This window comes from Cibotium barometz, chromosome 12, assembly GCF_041138505.1.
Source record: "Cibotium barometz isolate CiBa-2024 chromosome 12, ASM4113850v1, whole genome shotgun sequence".
In the NCBI taxonomy this organism is placed as follows: domain Eukaryota; kingdom Viridiplantae; phylum Streptophyta; class Polypodiopsida; order Cyatheales; family Cibotiaceae; genus Cibotium; species Cibotium barometz.
Window position 1 is genome coordinate 45,688,534 of NC_141057.1, and position 22,951 is coordinate 45,711,484.

A 22,951-nucleotide genomic window follows, 5' to 3' on the forward strand; every position below is an offset into this window, starting at 1 on the left:
AGTCCATCAAATGCTTCGGGGTGGTTCCTCTAGCGTCGGGGTGATCCACTATAGTAGTGTGGTGGTGTCTAGTGTGACACTCTAAGATCGTCTGACTAGAACAGTCCAGTGTGGGCACCCTTAGTTTGCGACAATAATCTAAACAAGACTTCAATATTTATAAAAACATCAATAAAATCAAATCGTAAGGCACCATAAACATTTTTTATATTTCTTGAAATCTTTGTCAAACTTGTTTCCTTCCTAAAACCTTTATTAGACTTCAAAACAAAAAAAGAAAACAATATAAGAGCTTGTTTTCTATAAGAGAAATACAAGAAAATATTAATAATGACATCTTAAATAGTCATGCTCTTAAATTGATTGAGCTAAATCATCTCACCATTCAAAAATAGTGTTATCAAATTTTTTAGACTTAAAACATAACAATAAAGTAAACATTAGAGGAATCTTAGAGAAATACAAGAAAATATTAATAATGAAATCTTAAATAGTCATGCTCTTAAATTGATTGAGCTAAATCATCTCACCATTCAAAAATAGTGTTGTCAAATTTTTTAGACTTAAAACATAACAATAAAGTAAACATTAGAGGAATCTTAATAAAAACATGTATCAGAAAGGAAAACATGTTACTTGAATGATCTTTGAAATCTTAGCTTGGATTCAAAACAAATAGAACAAACAATGTTAGAGCTTGTCTTCCATGAGGTAAAGATAATAGAATCCCGTTACCTATTTTGTAATACTTGAAGTTGGCATCGGTTTCTTGAAGAGAATTCCTAGATTACCAAAAGCCTCTTATTTAGGCTTAAGACTTAACCTTTGTCACTTGTTAGCCCAAATGTATTTTTCCTCACTCTGCATTTGTCCAAAGGTCTAAAGCAAGATTTCAAACCTTGGCCTTTAATAATTCCTTTTTTTTTTCACGATTGCTAGTAGGACACCAATTTCACTATGTTCGTCTCACAAAGCCCTTGAAATTTGATTTTTTCCATAAAGCTTTTTAGACGTGATTTTCATGCATGGTTTCCAAACTCCAAATTCTCTCCTTAAAAAAGACCTCAGCTCTAATACCACTGACAGGATCCTAGAGAAGGAGAGATTAGTTCACATATAAGTCTACAATCATAGCTTGAGTATTTGACATAAGCAAATTAAACAAAACATAAGACAAAGCATGAATAAAAGCACATGACAAAAGCATTGGGTGCAATCTCCACCCCAGTCTCCACCATCCCCCCACCTTGGGAGGCTGCCTCTTCTCACATGGGCATTTTAATATTGTATTGTAAAAATTAGCCCAAGGAGGCAATAATAGATTTCCTATCAAAATTGGGCTTTCCTTTACAAAAATAATATGTCCATGCATATAAATTTGTTACATAACATAAATGACTAAAGCATGTAAGCTTATAAATTAACACCCTTACCATACAAAATGGGCGGAATAATATTGCATCAAAAAATGTGGCACATGGCCAACCTTCATAATACTCCGTATGACACCATAGTAGATGTTTATGTGCTATGTACAACCCATCATCAAAGGAGCACATCAGCACCATCAGTGCCATCGCAATGCTCATCACCTACCTCACAAACGTCAAAACCATGACAGGTACGACAATTAATTTGAATCGACACAGTCAATCCCAACACAACGACATAAAATAGGCACACACATGCACACCAATAATACACTAAATCAATATTTACCACGGAGATCACCCACAATACTAATAACACTAGCATGGCCCCAAATACATATACCAATAACACTGAGTCTTCAGTATTATGTGGTCTTACCCACGATACCAACCTGTCAGCATGTACAATGGTGGTCACCCAAACATCCTATCCTCCATAGAGGGATGAGATCATAGATCTCACAACCTAGCCTTGGTAATTGTAACTGGAATCATTTGGAAAACAGCAATGATGTCGTGTCTATAAAAAAATACAGGATTCCTATGAGAAGTCTTTACAAGCATAAACGGTTCAACAAAAGATATTTGAAGAGATAACTATGAGGGTTTTCTTTTTGTTTTGTTTTTTTAACAGCTAGCCATGGTGAGTAAAACAACAAATAGGAGGCAAAAGACAAGCTCTTAGCTTGATATGTTGTAGATGTGTTGTCTACTTTAATAAATTCACTAGTAATTCCTTGTAAAAATAGATTTGCTCCCATAATATTCAAATATGGTAAAGCATTTTGAAGTCTCTCAATGAAGAATTTTTGTCTATACAATGGTATTGCCATTGGCACAACTTGTTATCTTTATGTCTTCACCTACACTTTTATTGGTATGTGACATTTATGACTTGGTGTAGATGACACTCTAACTTCTAAACAGTACTAAAGGAGATATTTCATGGGATTGGTTGATTATAATTAGTTAGGGCATTGGTTGGTTATAATTAGTCATAAACTCTTGACAGATAAAAAGAGTTTCTTATGTAGATAAACTCTAGCTTCTAAAGGACACTTAAGGAGATCTTTCAAGGGGTTGGTTGGTTGTAACTAGTCATTCATAAAGTCTAGTTAGATAAAAGCGACAAGTTGTTGATGGTAGCGTAGCACTTGTGCTACATTTTCATCATGCATTATACATTTATGAACACAAACATTCATTGACACAAACATGATGGTTCATGAGTTACTTCACATTGTTTCAAGGCACATGTGTAGGAGGAACTTCATATTTTCATCTAGTGGTTCCAAGCAAGACTCCCAAAGTGGGTCTCGTAGCCCTTACCCGCTTTGGGAAAAATCACTTATGCAACTAGAATTATTTTTAACTATTTAGGGCATGTGAAGAGACCTTTGGATAGTAGTGAAGGAGGTAATGAACGGTTGAATTTCTGGATACTTTGTTTGCAAGAACTCATTTAAAGCAACCCACACATGGAGAACTATCTACTTTTATTAGCTTTATGATCTCATTTTGAAGGGAAGGGTAAAGGTGTCTGGGTCAACTGTGCTATTTTTTATTGGTCTTTATGGCTTTGAATGTTTGGGTGTCGCCTAGCGAAAATTAAATGGCATCCGGATGTAAAAACTCTTAATGAAGTAGTTGGAGGTCATGAGCCAAGTGGGTGGTGTGCATCTATGGTTGATGTTTATGCCTCGTTCTCAACATAAGATCAAATATATTACATAAAGATTTACATTGTAGTTAAACAAATGTGATGTGGAAATACATGTTATGTTACATTGTATGGTAATTATTTATACAAACAAAATGCACTTGTCAATTGTGGGAGTGATATGGTATGGTGTGCCAAATTCTAAATAATTCTATGTTCAAAATGTTTGGTGTATACAAATAATGAGGAAACATTTTTCATCATGAATAAAATATTTGTTAAATACAATGACCCAAAGAAGGGGGGGGGGGGGGGGGTTAGTGGGTCATTCGTGAACTCGGTGGATAAAATGGACAAGTTGCCAATGGCAACGTAGCGCATTTGAGACCCACTCGATCAACAGGCATTTATTGACACAAACATTAATGTTTTAATTCTTTGTTCTAAGGCGAGGTGCTGGACACATGCTTTCCACGTGTACTAGCTGGCGTGTGGCCACGTGCCCTCCTTTGTGGCATACATCCTGTGATTTCCTACGATTTTATAAGGCGAGGCGTCATCAGCTCTTCTGTCAACTCCATAGCTATGGCGCCCCAAGCTCCCCAACCTCATGCTCTTCTCTTCCCCTTCCCTGTTGTAGGGCACATTAATCCAATGTTACAGCTAGCTTGCTCTCTTTCTTCTAGCCATGGCTTCAAGGTCACCCTTCTCATCACAGAGTACCGTCTCTCCCAAATGAAGAAGAACACTCAAGAAGAAGGAGGAGGAGGAGGAGGAGGAGGATTGGTCTCCTTCTATGGCATTTCTGATGGCCTCTCTGACGAGGATCATGAAGGTCCCATGGCTCCCTTGAAGCTTTTTGGAGCGGTGGGCCAGATGGCTGCTACTGGTGTGTTTGACAGGGTCTTGGAGGACCTCCAGAAGAAAAAGCCTCCTGTGTCTTGCATTATCTCTGATACATTTGTGTCGTGGACCCAGTTTGCAGCTGATAAGTTCGGCATCCCCAGGGTGGCTTTCTGGACTTCGTGTGCTTCCTCTTATGTGATACACCACTACGCCCCTCTGCTGGTCGCCAACGGTCACCTGCCACTCAAAGGTACTTCGCCTCTTGCTGGTTATTAGTCTGTGTAAGGGCTTTTTGTGAGACTTCAGAAGATAAGCAAACACTACTCTTAGTTAGTGTAATGAGAATTCAATCTCAGCTTCCTGCAAAGTCAGCAAACCCACTAATTCAATCAAATGCACCTCTCCTTCGTTGCCAATGTGATCATTTTCTTCATGGGTTAAGGTCTCAGACCCTAATATAAACTGTACCTGTGATACAGATCAATTTACTAATTGCAGCATGGAATTATGGTGTCTTGAATGGAGTGATTGGGGACATGGATTAAACATGACGACTAGCTTAACCTCAGAGTTTAGAGTTAATCAAAAGTGATTAGGTAAATGATCATCATAATGACAACATGAAAGTAGAGACTGAGAGTGTACTCTTGCATTAGATCACAACCTTTAGCATTGATGAACAAAGAATTAAGGAAGGGAGAGAGAGAGAAAGATAATGCGTCAAAGAGAGATAAATTACACGACTTAATGATGTGAAAGTGTACTACTTCAATGTAGTGTAATGCTTTTATAGACTTAGAGCCATAGTATAAATTTGAAATTTTCATAACATATTTCAAAATTTGAGTTACAATTTGGTAATTTTCTAGATCTTAAAGTTACCAAAGATCTTTTTATTTCTTTCATACACGCTAGATGTTGTATGAGTTTCAGAAAATTAAAGCTATTTCTATCAGTTATTGAGGGAACTTTGGAAAAAAAAGCAAGATATTATAGTGATTTCTACTTGGTGAGCCTCAAGTCATGAATTTGTGCCTTGTCATGTAGACTTATATAGAAAAACCCTAATAGAAATTTTTCTTAAAAGGTGAGTTATCATTTGGTAATTTTTTACTAGTGCAAAGTTACCAAATAGTAATCCTCAATCTAAATTAGATTACAATTTGTAACTTTTTAGTCGTTTGGTTCCAAGGTGGTTACCAAATTTATAATGTGCTCAGAGCCTCTCCTATAGTGACATCATTGCTTAGGTCATTACAAGTATAATATCTAGATATTTTGTGAACCAATCAAAAATGTGGGTTCACACACACACACGTGTAGCCCTTTTAAGAGGCTATTCACACACCTTTATGCTTTTGTACTTGGATAAAGTTTATTCTCCAACACTCATAGGGTTGCAACTTGTATATGAGTAAAAGTTTCTATTTCTATGTTATTCCCTTTTTCCTTCAAGGACTATCAACACCTAAGGAAATTTGAAGATTACATATTAAGTCCAATAAGCAATGGTGGTATGGTTCCATTTGATTTGTTGCTTGTTGTGAAGAGAAGGTGGTCTTTTTCCCGCTCTTATTCTTGCCCTATTACAATCCCGTCCTTTTGATGTTAGTTGTGTAGGCAAGTTGTTGGAAAATGTTTTCCATTGCTGGGTGAACCCGAATATTAAAAGTGAACAAGGGACTTGTAATGTGTTGGTTTTTAGGATTGTGGTCTTATATGGCCCTAGGTTCAATAGAAGGGGATTCCGAAATAGTGGTCTCATATTGCTTGCGAGAAGGTGGAGTATATCCATTGGCTCACAACGCAGTATCCCTGTCGCGTAGCTCAATGGCATCGAACACAGGTCCTCGCAATGGGACCCGACCGTTCTACCAAGTCGCCTACGCTTGTTATGTGGTCTCATATTACTCTATGTAGACATGATCAAAAGGTAGCCAAGAGGCCCATAAGATAAAGTGAAGTGTGTTGTGTGTTTTGGTCTAACATTTTATTTACAATATGTGGAAATGTGATGGCTAACAATCTTTGGTTCCCTTGTAAATGTGATCCATAGCAGATAAGTCTGAGGATGATGGTGGCTCATCATCATCAAATGTGATTTCGGATATTCCTGGAATATGCCCTCTGCCTGCAGATAAGCTGCCAAGCGTGCTGCAAGTGCACAACATATCGGACATGGCCTTCAACGCCTTTCTGCGCCTCTTCGAGAACGACCGCACGTGTGCATGGCTCATCATCAACTCCTACCAGGACCTAGAGCGGGAACAATTTGAAATTTTGAAATCAAGCTTCCCAATTCTAGGCGTTGGACCCCTTCTCCCCGCCGTTCTCCAGAGCCCCGCTTCTACAGAGAGCAACGATTCTCTGCAGATATTCAAGGCAGACCATAGCTGCCTGCAGTGGCTAGACTCCAAGCCTTCCTCATCTGTCATCTACGTTTCCTTCGGCAGCATAGCCTCCCTTCAGACAGAAGAGCTTCATCAGCTTGCTCTTGGGCTCGAAAGCAGCAGCAAATACTTCTTATGGGTCATCAGAGGGTTCAATTCAGGTAGCAACAGTGATTATAATCTGCCAAAAGGGTTTCTAGAGCGCACACAGGAGCAAGGGTTGATTATCAGTTGGGCTCCCCAGCTTCAAGTTTTGGCCCGCCCTGCAGTGGGTGGCTTCCTAACCCACTGTGGTTGGAATTCTACCATAGAGAGTTTGTCTCTTGGGGTGCCTCTTCTGTGTATGCCTACCGATTTTGGAGAGCAGAAGACCATAGCTTGGCTCATTGAGCATGTGTGGAGTGTTGGGTTGCAGGTCAAGCTGGATAGTGATGGTTTATTAAGAAAAGTTGAGGTGGAAAATGCAGTGAAGGCTGTTATGGAGGGTGAACAGAGTGGTGGTGTTTTCCGTAGAAATGCTGCCCACCTGAGCAAGGCTGCTAAAAGGGCCATGCTTCAAGGAGGCTCGTCTCATCATGATTTGCAACTCTTTGCTGATGACATGAAGAAGAGGACACAGGCTGGTAGCACTGCTGACCTAATTAGCTCTGCGAAGGTTATCGATGTTGCTGTTGTAAAGTCCACTTCAAAACCACTATGACCTACCTACACCTTACCATAACTTTTACAGCAACAATCTGATATCCCCTCCACCTAGCACTTGGGCCATTGGGGCTGTATTCTCTACGTCGATATGTTCTTATCATATTTTATAACTCTTAATCATCTCGCTAACCTCTGAGAAATTATCTCGCTAACCTCTAATGAAGCAATTTTATATGCACATGCACATGCACATGTATAGGTTTGGGCCTAGGCACATGGACTTGGAGCATAGATTTGGGTATGGGTATACTATTAGTTAGTGTGAAATGGCTAGGTACTATATAAGTGACCTTAGGTCTAGGCTATTGTATCTTTTTGACATTTTCTGATATATCATAACACTATAATATTTTCTTGGAGATTATGCCCAAGTTCTCATATAGACCCTCTCCCATGTCTTACGATATTTACATGTCTCTAGACTCCATGTAAACGACTCTCCCTCCCTTCCTTCCATTGGCCTACTCCATTCTTGAGTAGCCTCCTTTCTTTCATAACCTTAATCATAGCTAATATATAATTTTTTTAAAGTATAGGATTAGTTTTTTACAATGTTAGTTCTGAAAGCACACTTATCCAAACTTTAGGAGTAGTTGTTAAGAATGAGGTGGATGTTTTGATCACAGAATACACAAGAATCCTCTCATAGATTCTTTGCACATGTTAATATAAATCAATAAGAGTTGGTGGTGAAGTGAATTGTTTTTATCAACAAGTGCATGTGTGTGTGCGTTGGAGAAATAAAGAAAAGAAGAAAAGGGCTATACACTAAGGTAAGATGGGGAGTTCGCATAAGGCTCTCCTTCAATTTATAAACATAGGGAAGATATCTCCTCTGTTTAGAAAAACACTTTCAATGTTGAAAGTGTAGCAAACATATTGTGTTCTGCTAAGAACAAGCTGGTAAGTCATTATATTATGTTAGCTTTTTATGGATTTTACTCTTTGAAAATATAATATTGACATAATTTGTTAATGCTCGTAAAGCAATTGCATTATAGGAAATGATTGCATGCTTTGATCACACAACTATGTGGAGATTGCTATTTTGCCAAACGCTTACACATAGAGAATATGTATTAGCACTCATTATTACCAGTTTGATTGAGCTACTTGCGTTGTTACTTTTGAAAGCAGCGTGCTTTGCAATTGAGATCAACAAATGGTGCTCACAAAGATCTTTGGTCCTTGTGTGTGTTTCTACTTCTTCTTCTTTTTCTTACTTCCCTTTTCATTGATTTGTTGTGAGAGAAGAACAATGTAACCACCTATTCTAGCCAGTGGCAAGATTTTGATGCATAATGCTTGCTACCTACTACTAGAATAATTCAAAATTGTCACAACGGAGGATATTGATTGTTTATAGCATTTTAACAGTTTATGGTAAGCTCTTCAAACTTCTATGAGATAGAGTTCCCATGACCTACATTCTTTCCCTCCTTGAGTAGATACTTCTCTTGTAGCAATTTGAGTTCTTTTTTCCTTGAGAAAATTCTTTTGTTCATGAGTGCCCACTCCAAAACGCGTATTACAAATTTTGTCTGCTAAGGGAGTGGACCCAAAATCCCTCTAGGGATGGAGTAAGAAACCATTCTAAATCTCTCAATACTCTTCCTACAGCCCTCTCTCATTAGTAATGCTCTTTCAATCCATACATACACCCAATCATAACTATCACACCCATGATGCTATTAAGTTAAAATATGTACAAGCTAAGACTTAACTTTCAAAAGAGAAGACTACACACCAATACACTTGATTATATACGATAAAAGGGACTATACAATGGCTTGCCTCCACTCTCACATCTTGAGAAAAGAACTAAAAACATGGCTAGAAATGAGAAATACTAGCATATGAGCTTCATTAAGGAAGGATTTGGTGATCAAAACAAAGAAATGGCCCTCCTTTTATAGCACATGGAGGCATTATGAGCCTAAGGGTACTTGCCATGACGTCGTATGCACACATGGGAGACAAGCTGAAGTGGATGAAGCTAATCCATACATGTGGCAAATAGAAGCGCAGAGTGTGAATGGGATAGCCACTCTCCACCTCTTTATGACAAGAAGACACTCCACAATATTAAAATGAAATTCTTTTCAAATTTCACTTTAATATTGAAAGATGTTATTGAGCTTAATCTAACAATATGTACCAATATAAGCAACCTCTTAGCTAGAAGTTGGTCATATGCTTCTTATTGTCATATATATACATTGATTTTTTTTGGCTTATGGCGATTCCCCCTCAACTTTAAGTCATTGAAGTTGAAGGAACTTACTCAGTGATGGTGCCATCTTTCTTGAAGCTCATTGTTGCTCTAGTCAAGAAAGGCTTATACATAGTGATGTATATGGTCCCATGAGGATACCATCAATCGAGAGATATCTCTACTTTGTGACTATTATAGATAACTACTCCAGGCACACATGGGTGTATCCATCAAAGGTTTTTACATGCTTTAGACACTTTGTTTCTATGGCTGAAAATGTGTCTGCGTGTAAAGTTGGCACCCTTCATACATATCAAGGGGAGGAGAATATTCATGTATATATGGCTGAAAGAGGCATAAAACATCAATACACACAGTACCTTATACACCTTAGCAAAATGGTGTGGCTGAGAAGAAGAACATATCTCTCATGGAGATGACACGTTGCATGATTAAAGGCTAGGATTTGCCTCATGTTTTTTGGTTTTAGAGACAGTTATGTGTGCCACTTGCAGAGACAATTACCTCTTATGAAGCTTGACATGGCAGGAAGCCCTCTATGGCTCCTTTGCGTGTTTTTGGTTGTCTTTCTTATGCTCTTGTGCTTGAGCAACAACACAATAAGCTGCATGATAAGGCGGTAAAATGTATTTTTGTAGGATACAACTCAGAAAGCAAAGGGTTTAGACTCTACCATCCGGACACAAAGTAAATTTTGAGTAGAGATATCTTTGTTGAGAACTCAGTTCAGTCCATGCTTTTATACCAAACATAGCAAAATGTATGCTCATACGATATCTTTGTTGAGAACTCAGTTCAGTCCATGCTTTTATACCAAACGTAGCAAAATGTATGCTCATAGGATATCTTTGATATGCTTAAAAAATTTATGGAAATCAGCCCATAATTTATGGAAATCAGCCTATTGATGAGGTAATCGTGAATGATGTAGTGCATGAGGAAAGGGTGGCTATATAGGCGTCTAAGAGTATGCCAAAATGGCTGGTGCAAACATTACGAGATAGCAAATTAGCTACTCCTTTACCTAGCAAGACACGTGCATGTTCTCATCATACATCTTATTCTTTTGTGGAACATGCTCTCATTGCTAGTATATGCAATAAAGGGGAACCTATTTCCTTTCAGGAAGCACATGAAAACGATCATTGGTGGATGTAAGCCATGTAGGATGAATACGACTTAATCCTTTAAAAATGACACTTGGTATTTAGTAGATTTTCCTTATGATAAAAAGGTCATTGGTACAAACTAGGTTTATAAGCTTAAGTGTAAAGCTGTTGGTAGCATTGCCACTACAAGGCAAGGCTTTTTGCAAAGGGTTATGCTCAAAAGAAGGCATAGATTATGATGAGACCTTTGCACCCCTGTCTTCTATGTGACTACGGCCAAGTGTATTATTGCATCGGGACAACACATCATAGTGGAAAGTACATCAGTCAATTATCAAGACTGCCTTCTTAAATGGTGACTTAAATGAGGAGGTCTATGTATCTCAACCTCATAGTTTTGTTGAAAAACGCATGAATCTAAAGTATGTAGGCGAAAAAAATCTTTATATGGCCTAGAGCAACCTCCTAGAGCATGGTATGAGAAGATAAATGCATACTTGGTTGCAAATGGTTTTTGTAATAGTCCAACTGAGAGTACCATCTATGTAAAGAGGAGTAAATACTATTTTTTGGTCATTATTTTATTGTTAATGACATGATGCTCACAGGCCCTAATGAGGAGAATATTTCGATCTTCAAGGATAAATTATATGTGTCATTTGAGATTATAGATTTGGGCTCATTGCATTATTATTTGCACATATAGTTTATGCATGCATAGTCCCAAAAGTAAGCATTGGGGAAAGCTTCCAAGCGAGTATTCAAATACTTACAGGGCACTCTAAACAGCTCTCACCCATTATTTAAAATAGACACAAAACCAGGGTTATCATGCAACAAAGTCTATGCATAGGGCTTAGTCTCTCACCATGAAACCTACAAATTTGCTCTCTTACTAAGAAAAACAGCACACACACACACACACACTCAAAAGAACCATGGCACACAAGAGATATCATCATTCTCACCATCCTCACTATCTCCTTCTTCTTCCATTGATACAAGTACAAGAAAGCATAAAGAAAGGAGAGAAAGAGTTGTGCCAACCAAGAGAGAAAGAAAGAAGAAAGAAGAAAGAAGCATGTACATAAAGGAGTCGTGCATAACTTCCTCAACCAACTCTCCTCTTTTCCTTTTCTTGATATTGAAAAATGAGTACACCTTTGGCCTAAGGTCCAAAGACCTTTCATTTTTGCAACTAAAGAAACTAAAAGTATCCTCAAACTTCCAAAAAGAGAACTCACACACATTAAGGTTATGGCATTGATTTGTGCGGATCTGCTATAATCCATACCCATTTACATATGAGTTTACAATGCAAGCTCATAAAATAATCATTTTAAGTAGCCTAAATGCTTGATTTGTGTCGATGAACCCATAAATGTGCCTAAAAATGCACAAATTAGAGAGTTAACATTCCTCCTCCACTTAGTTTGCAAACGTCCTTGTGAGCACTTTGAAAAGAACACTTTGCCTTGGAATAAGCACCTCATGTTGATGCAGAAATACACTCTCAAGAACACTTCACTTTACTTCAAACTCCACCATGGGACCACCTCAATCGGTACCCATCCCAATACACTCCTTCTCACAAACTCCATCAACTCCTACAAACTGCAACATTATCTTCTTACACCAAAACTTTAAAAATCAAGCCTTCACTTTAAAAAATTAAGGCAAAAGGACTCGTCCAAACACCTACAAGATCACTCCCAACTTGGGCAAAGGAAAATAATATGAACCAACTTCATGAATGTTAAAACCCCATAGATCTCTCTAGCTAATCACTATGCATAAACACACATGAGCCAAGAATATACTCATCCACCCAACCACCCCCTGAGCCCAAGGGTGCACACATCAACATAATGAAGAATACATACCTAACCTTGCTGTCCAATACCACCAAGAGGCATGTCTTCAATCCAGTAGCACATAGCTCTAGCATGAAATGGCAAGAGAGTAGATACAATGGAGAACTCTCAAATGACTCTTGACTCTCCATCTCCATGTGTGACCCTTGGTTGCCTGACCCTAACCTCAACCCAAGGTTAGGTCTAACCCTTGCCCTACTAGAGCATGCTCCCATGCTCCCATAGTCACATGCCTAGGGTGGGTTAGCCTCCTAGTATATGCACATATAATGTGCGCATAACATACTTCTCCTCTCTCAAAACATTGCACTCTTGCAATGAAAAGAAGGAAACCTGTGTTGAATGTTCTCAACTGACTCCCAAGTCGAATCGTAACGTGTCCTAAAAGCAGTTTGGGAATATCTTCCTCTGCAATACGGATGTGATGATAACTAGTTCGCAAATCAAGATTTGTGAAATACTTCGCTCCTTTCAGCCTATCAATAAGATCATTTGATCTAGATAATGGGTATTTGTTTTTAATTGTAACCTTGTTAAGACATTTGTAATTGTAACCTTGTTTTTAATTGTAACCTTGTTAAGACATTTGTAATCAATACACATCCACTAGGTACCTTGATCTTTTTTCTTAACCAGGAGAACTGGTACACCCCAAGGAGACTTACTTGGTCTAATCTGACCCATCCCAAGTATTCAGCTAGTTGTTTAGCTACCTCGTCTTCCTCAGTTTGGCTAAGCCGATACGGAGCAATACGGATGTGATGATAACCGGTTTGCAAAATAAGCTTTGTGAAATACTTAGCTCCTTTCAACCTATCAATAAGATCATTTGATCTAGATAATGGGTATTTATTTTTAATTGTAACCTTGTTAAGACATTTGTAATTGTAACCTTGTTTTTAATTGTAACCTTGTTAAGACATTTGTAATCAATACACATCCACTAGGTACCTTGATCTTTTTTCTTAACCAGGAAAACTGGTGCACCCCAAGGAGACTTACTTGGTCTAATCTGACCTATCCTCAAGTATTCAGCTAGTTGCTTGGCTACCTCATCTTCCTCAGTTTGGCTAAGTCGATACCGAGGAATACTAACAGGTATTGCACCCGATACTAGCTCAATTTTATGGTCCACCTCTCATTTAGGGCTCTCATTTAGGAGGTAATCCGTGAGATAACTCATCAAGAAATACATCCTAAAATTTGCTCTTAATGGAAGTTAACACTTTACTTTCCCAAACATCTAAAGAAACAGTGTTGACATCAAAATGAACACATGAAGACACTGGATCCATAACCAATTGGAAAAGTTTATAGTTAAAAAGATTTTCCATTAACTCAAGCTCATAAATGAAAGTTTTCTTGGATACAACAATGTTTTCCTTAAGAGTAACAAGGTTTCCATTATGACGGAAAGACATCAAATGTTTGACCCAGTCAATAGAAAAATCTTTATTTTTTCGATGAAACCATTCCTTTCCTAAAATGATGTTAACATGACCCAAGTTCATGACATAAAAATCAAGACTTTTTGAGTACAACTGGATGTCTAATGGCAGCTTTAACACCTTCTTGTATTAGAATTGGACTTGTCCTCCAGCCATCCTGACCTTGTACTACATGTGATCATTCTGAGTGGTTTCCAACTTCATCCTCTGTATCACAATGTTGTCAATAAAATTATGAGTACTACCGGGATCAAACAATATATGAACCTGATGTCCATTAATTATTCCATAAATATGAAATAATTCATTTAGACCAAAAACGTCACTTAACTGAAAGTACAATCTGGACATTGGCTTCCTTCAAGATACGTTGACTTTAGAAAATTTACCTTAAAGTTTTGTAATGTGCATAGATTTCTTTGATATAAACTTCTTCAGTGCCGCCTTTTGCCTAGGCGCCAAAGGTATTGCAGCTCATTCAAAGGAGAAAATTTCTTTGTGCATCCCTTTTCTTCGCATTTGAAACATGTGAGATTATTCCTACTCACAAATTTTGGCTTTTTGTTGGCGTTGTCGAAATTTTTTGGTTTTGTTGTAAAAACCATCTTCCTTTTTTGTCCTCTTTGAAAAAGTGAACATGGATTTATTCTCATTAGATGATGGTTTTGAAGTGTTGGCGCTGACCATTGTTTTATGAAAAACCTGAGCTGCCTGAATAGCATCCTCAGCTAGTTTGACTTTGCATTTTTTTACCTCATACTGATAGTTACAACCTAGACCGTTGATGAAAATCCCACATAAGGTGTGATCATCTGATTTGGCTTTGGTAGCCAATTGGCTAAACTTTTGCATATAATTATCAAATGATTGATTCCTCATGCTATTTTTAACAAGCTTGGCATTTATCTCAAATTCATCCTCTGGTTGGAAGAACTCTTTTTTGAAAGCTTCTTCAAAATTTTGCCAAGTGGTAGGAATGGAATCTTCTTTGAGATCCTTTCACCAAGTCAATGCTTTCCTTTCAATAACCCCTGCGCTATCTATAGCTTTTTCTCATCAGTAAATGGATGAAAGGAAAAGTGTGTAGTCCACCTGTTGAGCCAAAAATCTACACATTCTTGAGTCTTCTCCTTTTTTCTCACCGCTGTACACCTGTGATGCGAACGACGGAGCAACTGATTTGGTAGGAGGAGGAGGTGCCGCCGCCAAAAGAGCCTTTTACAAAGTCAAGATCTGTACCTTAAGTGAGTCTATCTTGTCATGGCATATAAATTCACTCTTTCCAGCAGCCTCCTCTTCTTCAACTTAGAATTTAAGATCTTCCCTTTCCGAGTCAGGATGATCACATATCTCATCGACATTATCATTGATCGAGAAATCAATGTGAGCCATGGTAATAAGGTTCCCCAAAAATTACGATTCACTCGAACCAACTTCACTTGACCACCCTTAATCAAAGTGATCTAGCAAATCAATTGACTAGAACTGATAACACATAAGAAAAAATACTTTAAATTAGCATTTAGTGGCTAAACAACGGTAAAAAATCATGAAAACACCATCTAGAATTAATCCAAAGGGAAATAACTACTAATATGAGACACTGTTAAAATCCCATAGATCTCTCTAGCTAATCACTATGCATAAACACACATAAACCAGTCATATACTCATCCACCCAACCACCCCCGAGCCCAAGGGTGGACACATCAACATAATGAAGAACCACATACCTAACCTTGGTGTCCCATACCACCAAGAGGTATGTCTTCAATCCAACAACACATAGCTCTAGCATGAAATGACAAGAGAGTAGATAGAATGCTCTACATAAGAGAACATCCCTTGAGAGTGTCCCATGCCCCCATTATATAGGAGAGCTCTCAAGTGACTCTTGACTCTCCATCTCCATGTGTGACCCTTGGTTTCTTGACCCTAACCTCAACCCAAGGTTAGGTCTAACCCTTGCCCCACTAGAGCATGTTCCCATGCTCCCATGCTAATATGCCTAGGGTGGGTTAGCCTCCTAGTATATGCATATATAATGTGCACATAACAATGAAGCACATCAAACCATGAGTTTTCAATTGTTGAAAATCCCCAACATAAAATCTATCTTGAAATTCTCAACTCGGAAAAATGTGTGTGGGTTCTGATGATTTAAAAGGCTAGGATTTTATTATTCTTAAACTATGGATTCTTAGGTGTAGTGAGTTGGGTATCTTGGCTAAAAGAGAATGCCCTGTAGAGAACAAGGCGATGAAGAAGAAGTAGTGTGGGCCATCATGAAGGAGCAGCACCCACCAATGCCATCGCCTCTGTCCTCCATCCTCCAAGCAACAGACAAGCCGCTGCCGCCATTACGAAAGCTCTCCATTAGCAACATCTTCTCTTGTTTGCAATTGAAAGGAGTCCTAGTAGTTAATGTTGGTGTTTCGCTTGCTGTGCTGCTGCAAGCTTTGCTTTGCCCTTGTCTCTCTATCTCTTTCTCTCAATGTGCACACCTAGAATATTCTTCGAAGTAGAAGACAAGGAGAGTGCCTGCAAGGTGATTGCTCTCTATTTTCTACTCTCTTCATCTTAGGACCTAGCACCTAAGGGTTACCCTCCAGCCACCATGTCCCCGCACGCCTACGCCCTCCTCTTGCTAAGCTTCCTACGCCTGCCAATGCCCCCTTGAAATGAGATTTTTCTCAAAAGCTTTATGGAAAAAAATCAAATTTCAATGGCTTTGTGAGACGAACATAGTGAAATTGGTGTCCTACTAGAAATCATGAAGAAAAAGGAATTATCAAAGGCCAAGGTTTGAAATCTTGCTTTAGACTTTTGGACAAATGAAGAGCAAGGGAAAATAAATTTGGGTTAACAAGTGACAAAGGTTAAGGCTTAAGCCTAAATAAGAGGCTTTTGGTAATCTAGGAATTCTCTTCAAGAAAACAATGCCAACTTCAAGTATAATGAAACAGGTAATGGGATTCTATTATCTTTACCTCTTTTGAAACGGACTACACAGGGCTGATCACCACCATGACCCAGGCTACACATACATGTTTTAAAAAATAAAACAAAAAAAACTAAATTTGATGAGCAAAATAGATAGCCCACCACTCCCTAATAAGAAGGTGCCAAAAAATGAGATTTTGTTTGGTTAATTTCATTTATGTATATTAATATACGGGTTTAAACCATCACATCACTTATGCATACTATATTAATCTTTTTCAAGTGCTCAAAGCCCAAAATTTACCCTTTTCACAAGTGGAAGGCTGAGAACAAGAGGTGGTCTCTATGCTGAGAGTTTCAAGTCTTGTAATATGAAGAAATATCTGTGCTTTTCATGTTTTTCGCCTTGCCTTTCTATGGTATTTGAAAGTTGAATTCTTCGCTCCTTGAATTGAATTGAAGTGTTACCTACCTTAATATCACTTGGACCTTTGGAGTATTTTGACACCCATTTATCCATCGTCCTTATGAAAATTATGACTTATGGCGGGGGCTTTTGACTCAAGACAAGGTATCAAATTTCTTTCCACCATTTTGAATGACAAATAAGGGAAATTTTCTCTTTATTTATTTATTTTTCAACGCTCCAATTTCTTAATTTATCTTTCTCTCTCTTAAAATTATGGCTACTATGGCAAATAATCCACAGACACCCCACTATTGAAAACCAATTTAATGGATGAAAGCAAGGTAAGGTGGACCCAAAAGTGGTGTCAAGGACATTGCTTTTAGGAGCACTTTGAAACCTCCTTAAAATTTGTAATTTTATTTTATTATCATTATGATGTCACTATTTAGGGAGCACTTTAAAATCTACTTAAAATTTATAATTTTATTATATTGGTGTGAATATCACTATGATTGTGATCCGTCACTATCATTATGGTGTGATCATGATCTGTCACTATCATTATGGTGTGATCGTGATATGTTAATGTCATTATTGGAACAAAAATGGTCCAATTAAGCATGATGAACTCTCTCTCTCTCTCTCTCTCTCTCTCTCTCTCTCTCTCTCTCTCTCTCTCTCTCTCCACAATTGTCTCTCTATAGTCATCTCTCCCTCTCTCTGTGTGTGTCTTTCCCTCTACAATTTTCTCTCTCTCTCTCTCTCTCTCTCTCTCTCTCTCTCTCTCTCTCTCTCTCTCTCTCTCTGCCCTCCTCCACAATTCTCTCTCTATAGTCATCTCTCTCTCTCTCTCTCTCTCTCTCTCTCTCTCTCTCTTTCCCTCTACAATCTTCTCGCTCTCTCTCTGTCTTTCCCTCTACAATCTTCTCTCTCTCTCTCTCTCTCTCTCTCTCTCTCTCTCTCTCTCTCTCTCTCTCTCTCTCTCTCTACAATCTTCTCTCTCTCTATCTATCTTTCCCTCTACAATCTTCTCTCTCTCTCTCTCTCTCTCTCTCTCTCTCTCTCTCTCTCTCTCTCTCTCTCTCCACAGATACAATGGTTGCTCTACTGAGAGGTAATTATGGTTTTTGAAGGCTCAATTAATCCTTTCCAACATAATTATTGAGAGCTCAACCGATTTCTTCCAAGTGTAGCTATTGAGAGGTAAGTGTAGTAGTAACTATGAGCACTTCTACTTAAATCTTGCAAGTGCAAATGCTAACATTCATCTAACTCTCTCTCTACAGTGGCAGCTCTCTATTCTCTCAAGGAAGGGGTATAGCATCAATCCTAATTCAGTAGAATCTTGGATGTCATAATCCATGAGCAAATGTTGAATATGCTCTCTCTCTCTCTCTCTCTCTCTCTCTCTCTCTCTCTTATAGATGCTTATGGCATGGTGGTTTCTCTATTAAAAAATTAGGTGGCTTTTATAGTTTTGTAAGGGGATTCAAGCTATTAAATAGAAATGGATGAAAATTGTGCTAGTAAGTTTGTCCATAGCTCCTTTAATTCTTCGTACATATTATATGGAACCTTGCCTTACCAACCCATATGCATGGGGTTCAAACCCTAGCATTGTGCAATTCGATACCCACTCTTGCCTTTAAAAAATGTTATGCCCCGTGTGTTTGCATATCCTTGTGCTTTCCTATAGTCTAGCCTAAAAATATATAAAAGAACTACTTGTTAACATTTTAAAAAAATATTAACGTAAGAAGTTGGCACCCTCCTACGGTAATTAAAAAGGGTGGTGTCAATACTACTCAATGCTTAGGTGTGGTATTGCCTCATTTTCCTTGATTACCTTTTAACTTGCAAAACTACTTGCACAGCATTGTAAGCTGTAATGGCCAATACTTTCAATTGACTACACAGTTACAACATTGCAATACATCGCAAGACGTAATGTTCAATACTCTCAATTGACTACAAAGTTGCAACACTGCACATACCTAGCAAAGAATCCTATGCAACCAAAACTGGAAACAAGACCCAAAAGATAGCATTCATCCAAGTGGTGGAGAAAGACCCAAATGATATCATTCACCCAAGAGGTGTAAAGACCCTTGTGTAGCAAATATGTTATTCATCCAAAAGGATTTGAGAAGAACCTTAACAGCTGATAGATAATATTGCCAAATTGAGCCTGAAATCGACACTTCAGCACGATGCAAAAAAAGCCAACTTTGAGTCTCATTATTGGCTTTACATTACTTGTTGGGATACATGGCCAAAAAGAGAATGCCCCCTAAAACCTTATTAATGCACCCTACCACAAGGCGTAAGGCAGGCCACTAGACAAACATGTCATCATGATGTGGAAGGTTATATTAGCTCAATTTAATTGGGCCTTTATAGCTCTCTTTTTTCGTCCAAAATTGTCTATAAGCCAAAATTCTTGCTCTCTAACTTATCATCCTTGAACAATTTAAAAGAAATTTTAAAAAGTCATCTCTAATAATTAAAATAAACTGCTTGTCTGACTTATGCACAGCACAGTCTTTTCAAAACTTCTCAAACAGCTGAAGGAAGTACTCAACCACACAATACACAGCTCTATCTGTGCATCTTTATGTCCATGATATATTGTACACCAATTACATCCCCAGGGATGCAAAAACCAACAGCCGACTTATTCTTGTGTTTTTTGATTGGCCATCCCAAGGGGGCCCAATCACTCTTCATCCACCACGACTGACCCTGCATCATCATTGTCTTCACAGGGTGGCATGGAGAACTCATTGTAAGTTGAGCTACCCTTGCCCATATTCCTGATTGTCTGCATCGCAGCAATGATATTCTTGTGGAGTTGCTTTATGAGATCCTCTCTGAAGAGAGAATCGTCCTCAAAAGCGCTCTCTTGTGTGTCCCTTTCAAAAGAGGAATTATCGGGGGTTTCTCCTGAACAGCTTGGGAACGCCGACAGCAGATTGCTTTCACAATCCCTGACAAGCCTGGACACTATATCCATGCTGTAAAAAGGTTGGCGGAGCACGTTCGGTATAAAGGACATGCGTAGCCACGCACCTGTCAATCTATCATGCTTCTTAACAATTTTAACCAAGCCTGCATTGATAGGCACAACTAGATCAAAACAGGGAGCAGCTGAATGCAATCATAAATCCACATGTACAGACCTCTACTTGTTATTACCTCTGTAATTCAAGGAGCTGTAATTTTCCAAGAGCACCATTTCACCATGGAAAACCACGACATCCTTGTGCAGATTGATCAAATACCATGGGTTCCTGTCATTGGCCTTAATATCTTTTAATCTCTCAACCTCTTCCTTGTAGTGCTGAAAAGGAAAGACAAAAAACACCATTAGCATCCCACCCAAGATTGCCTTACTGTCTATGGAAAACAGCATAGCTTCAAAGGGGACCCACAGTGTTGAAGTAATGAGACAAGCCGCAAGCAAATCTTCAAAGGGGGCCTGCTATATTGAAGCAGTGAGACAAGTTGCAAGCCATTGACCTCCACACAGGAACAGAAAAACAGTCCATGACATTTAGCCCCAAAAAAAGCACACTTTACCACCCTCTAAATAATCTACGACCATGATGCTGCAAAAATTGGAATTCATGCACACCTACCTGATGAAGAGGGAGGGAGGGGGGAGGGGTGTTGGGGGGGAGTGTAAAAAGCAAAGTAAACAAATGACACATAGCGTCTATCTACTGGTACTTGGCATGGAAAGGGACAAATGACCAAGTCACCTTAGGCTTGCTTCAAAAAGAGTGCAATTGCATCTGCAGGTCCCGCACCCCAGGACAGAGAATGCCGAGCCTTGGCCAAGCCATTAGACGCCTCCTTCACACGAATCTTCCCAACTTGACCCAAGGGGCTTGCCACTCCCTGTGATGGTTGGGAATAATATCCAAGGCCCCATGGTGCCTTGGGGGTATGCTAGCCCAAACCGAATATTATGCATCTATATGGGGATGAGGTGCAAGGGAGCGGCGTAGCACGGACCCATGTCTAGGCACACGTAGACTCACTCACGCACCGGGTAGGCACGTTAGGCCTCCCGGGGTGCGGGGGAGGTTCCATGGTGCCGAGTGCCTCCGGGGGTTGCCCTCCCACCTTGCCGGCAAGATTGCCGACGTGGAAACGGGACCGACAGAAGGAAATGGTGGAAGCGGCGGAGCTGCGGGCCGGCAAGCCATGCTGTGCCAACGGGCCAAGACGCTGCCGGGCCGGCGGGACATGGAACCATCACACCCCTGCTCCCCCGCCCCGCAGCTCTTCTTTCTCAACCATGAAACACCCGGGCCACCTGAACTGAGACCTTCATTCATTTTTCTGCAGTAGACTGATTTAAGGAATGACCAGGTCGAAGATGCTGCCCATGCACTCACTATTGGAGGGCATTGCTTAAGGATGCAATTCCAGCCAAATTTGAGTAGAAGGGCATCAAGCAAGGGGATCCTGCCACATAGTACTAATAACATGGCATGCTTTGTGAAGCCCCAGCCCCCTTAATGGCACATGAAAGACATATACACTCCAAAAGTTAACAAATGGTCTACTGAAACATGGCAGCAGCATCAATAAAGATATCTTGAATATGATAAAAAGAATTCATGGTAAGACTGCAAGACTGCAATCAGATAAAGCCAAAGGAATGACCCAATGTGGAGAAACAGGAACATACCTGAGACTTGATTACAAACTCCCGCTCTTTCTCCAACACAAAATCGTTCAGTTTTTCAAGCTCTCCCTCCAGCAGCCTCTTGAATTCCACTTCCAAAAGACGTGTGAATTTGGCATCATGCAGAAGGCACCGGCGCTTCGCGCTCCTTCCCTCTTCATGTACCCCCCTCCGTCTCTTGCCTCCGGGCTTGCTTTCCGATGCCATTGCGTGTGTACTCGACCCCTCACCTGCACAACTATATGCGGCAGGACCTGAAGATGAGCCGCCTTCAACGAAGGCGTACCGCAACCCATGGCCGGACGGCCCCACACCAGCGGCGTGGATCGAGTTGGCCAGGACGTCACCGACAAGCGAGTTGAGGCGCTTCTTCAGGCGTTTATACGGCAGGAACTTGTCCTTCCAGCCAGGAAGGGCTGCATCGATGAGGGCTTGGATGAGTTTACCGAACTTCATTCTTAAAACAAGGGTGAGAGTTAGGCTCAGGGGTTAGGGCTAGGAGGGTTAGGGTTAGTGATGGAGATGCCACAGGGGTAGCTATGGAGTACAGGGAAAATACATAGGATCGGAGACTTAATTAGGCAAGATCGGTGACTATTAAGGTTGGAAAGGGAAAAAACTGATAAGAAGACAGGTCATGGCTATGGCGATGGGCGAGCTTGATATACCTTCTGGTCTTGAACAAATATGGCGAGCTCGGACGCAGAAAACGAAGATGAGACATGGTAGCAATCGCCCCGCCGTGAGCGCATCTGTCTTGGATTTAGCAATAGGAGACAAGCTCGAGTTTTGAAATATAAACTAGGTCCGGTGTGACTCGTGAGTAGTGTACTTTCAAATTTTCAGCCAAGTTTTTAAAAATATATATATATATATAAACTAAGTACTTTTATCTAATTATACAGAAAATTAAAAAATAAAGGCGAGCTTCGTCCCCCTATGGAACCTCCACCTTGAGCAAACACTGAAACTCCCATGCATCTAGCTCTACTTCTTCTCCTCTTCTTCACCTGCTTTTTTCTTGGGAAACAGTAAATATATATAATATTAATAAAGACAGCCCTGTGTGAAAGGGAGGGTGACTCAACTAAAGCTGAGGAGTGGTGAACAACCGGTAATTTCAGAGAGCAGATAATGATAATCTGAGGCAGGCATTATCCATTATACATGAATTTGCTTCTTCAACTCTTCACAGTATTGTCATA

General features: G+C 39.5%; 2 protein-coding genes across 3 annotated transcripts; one reads left to right on the forward strand and one right to left on the reverse strand.

Annotated features, from left to right (window-relative positions):
- Nucleotides 1-3,639: 3,639 nt before the first annotated feature.
- Nucleotides 3,640-7,178, forward strand: LOC147633482 (UDP glycosyltransferase 9-like). Of its 2 annotated transcripts, none has more exons than XM_086806568.1 (2): nt 3,640-4,186; nt 5,993-7,178. In XM_086806568.1, the coding sequence occupies exons 1-2, from the start codon at nt 3,676-3,678 to the stop codon at nt 7,024-7,026; spliced, it is 1,545 nt and encodes a 514-aa protein (XP_086662694.1). In that variant the 5' UTR covers nt 3,640-3,675; the 3' UTR covers nt 7,027-7,178. The 2 variants fall into 2 exon arrangements, with proteins under 2 accessions (XP_086662694.1, XP_086662695.1); XM_086806569.1 differs by having other exon boundaries at nt 3,642-4,186; nt 5,996-7,178.
- Nucleotides 7,179-19,528: 12,350 nt separating this feature from the next.
- LOC147633483 (SPX domain-containing protein 1-like) lies at nt 19,529-22,510 on the reverse strand. The gene is made up of 3 exons (XM_086806570.1): nt 21,750-22,510; nt 20,246-20,390; nt 19,529-20,158 (listed from the first exon to the last, which is right to left on the reverse strand). The coding sequence occupies exons 1-3, from the start codon at nt 22,200-22,202 to the stop codon at nt 19,767-19,769; spliced, it is 990 nt and encodes a 329-aa protein (XP_086662696.1). The 5' UTR covers nt 22,203-22,510; the 3' UTR covers nt 19,529-19,766.
- Nucleotides 22,511-22,951: the final 441 nt, after the last annotated feature.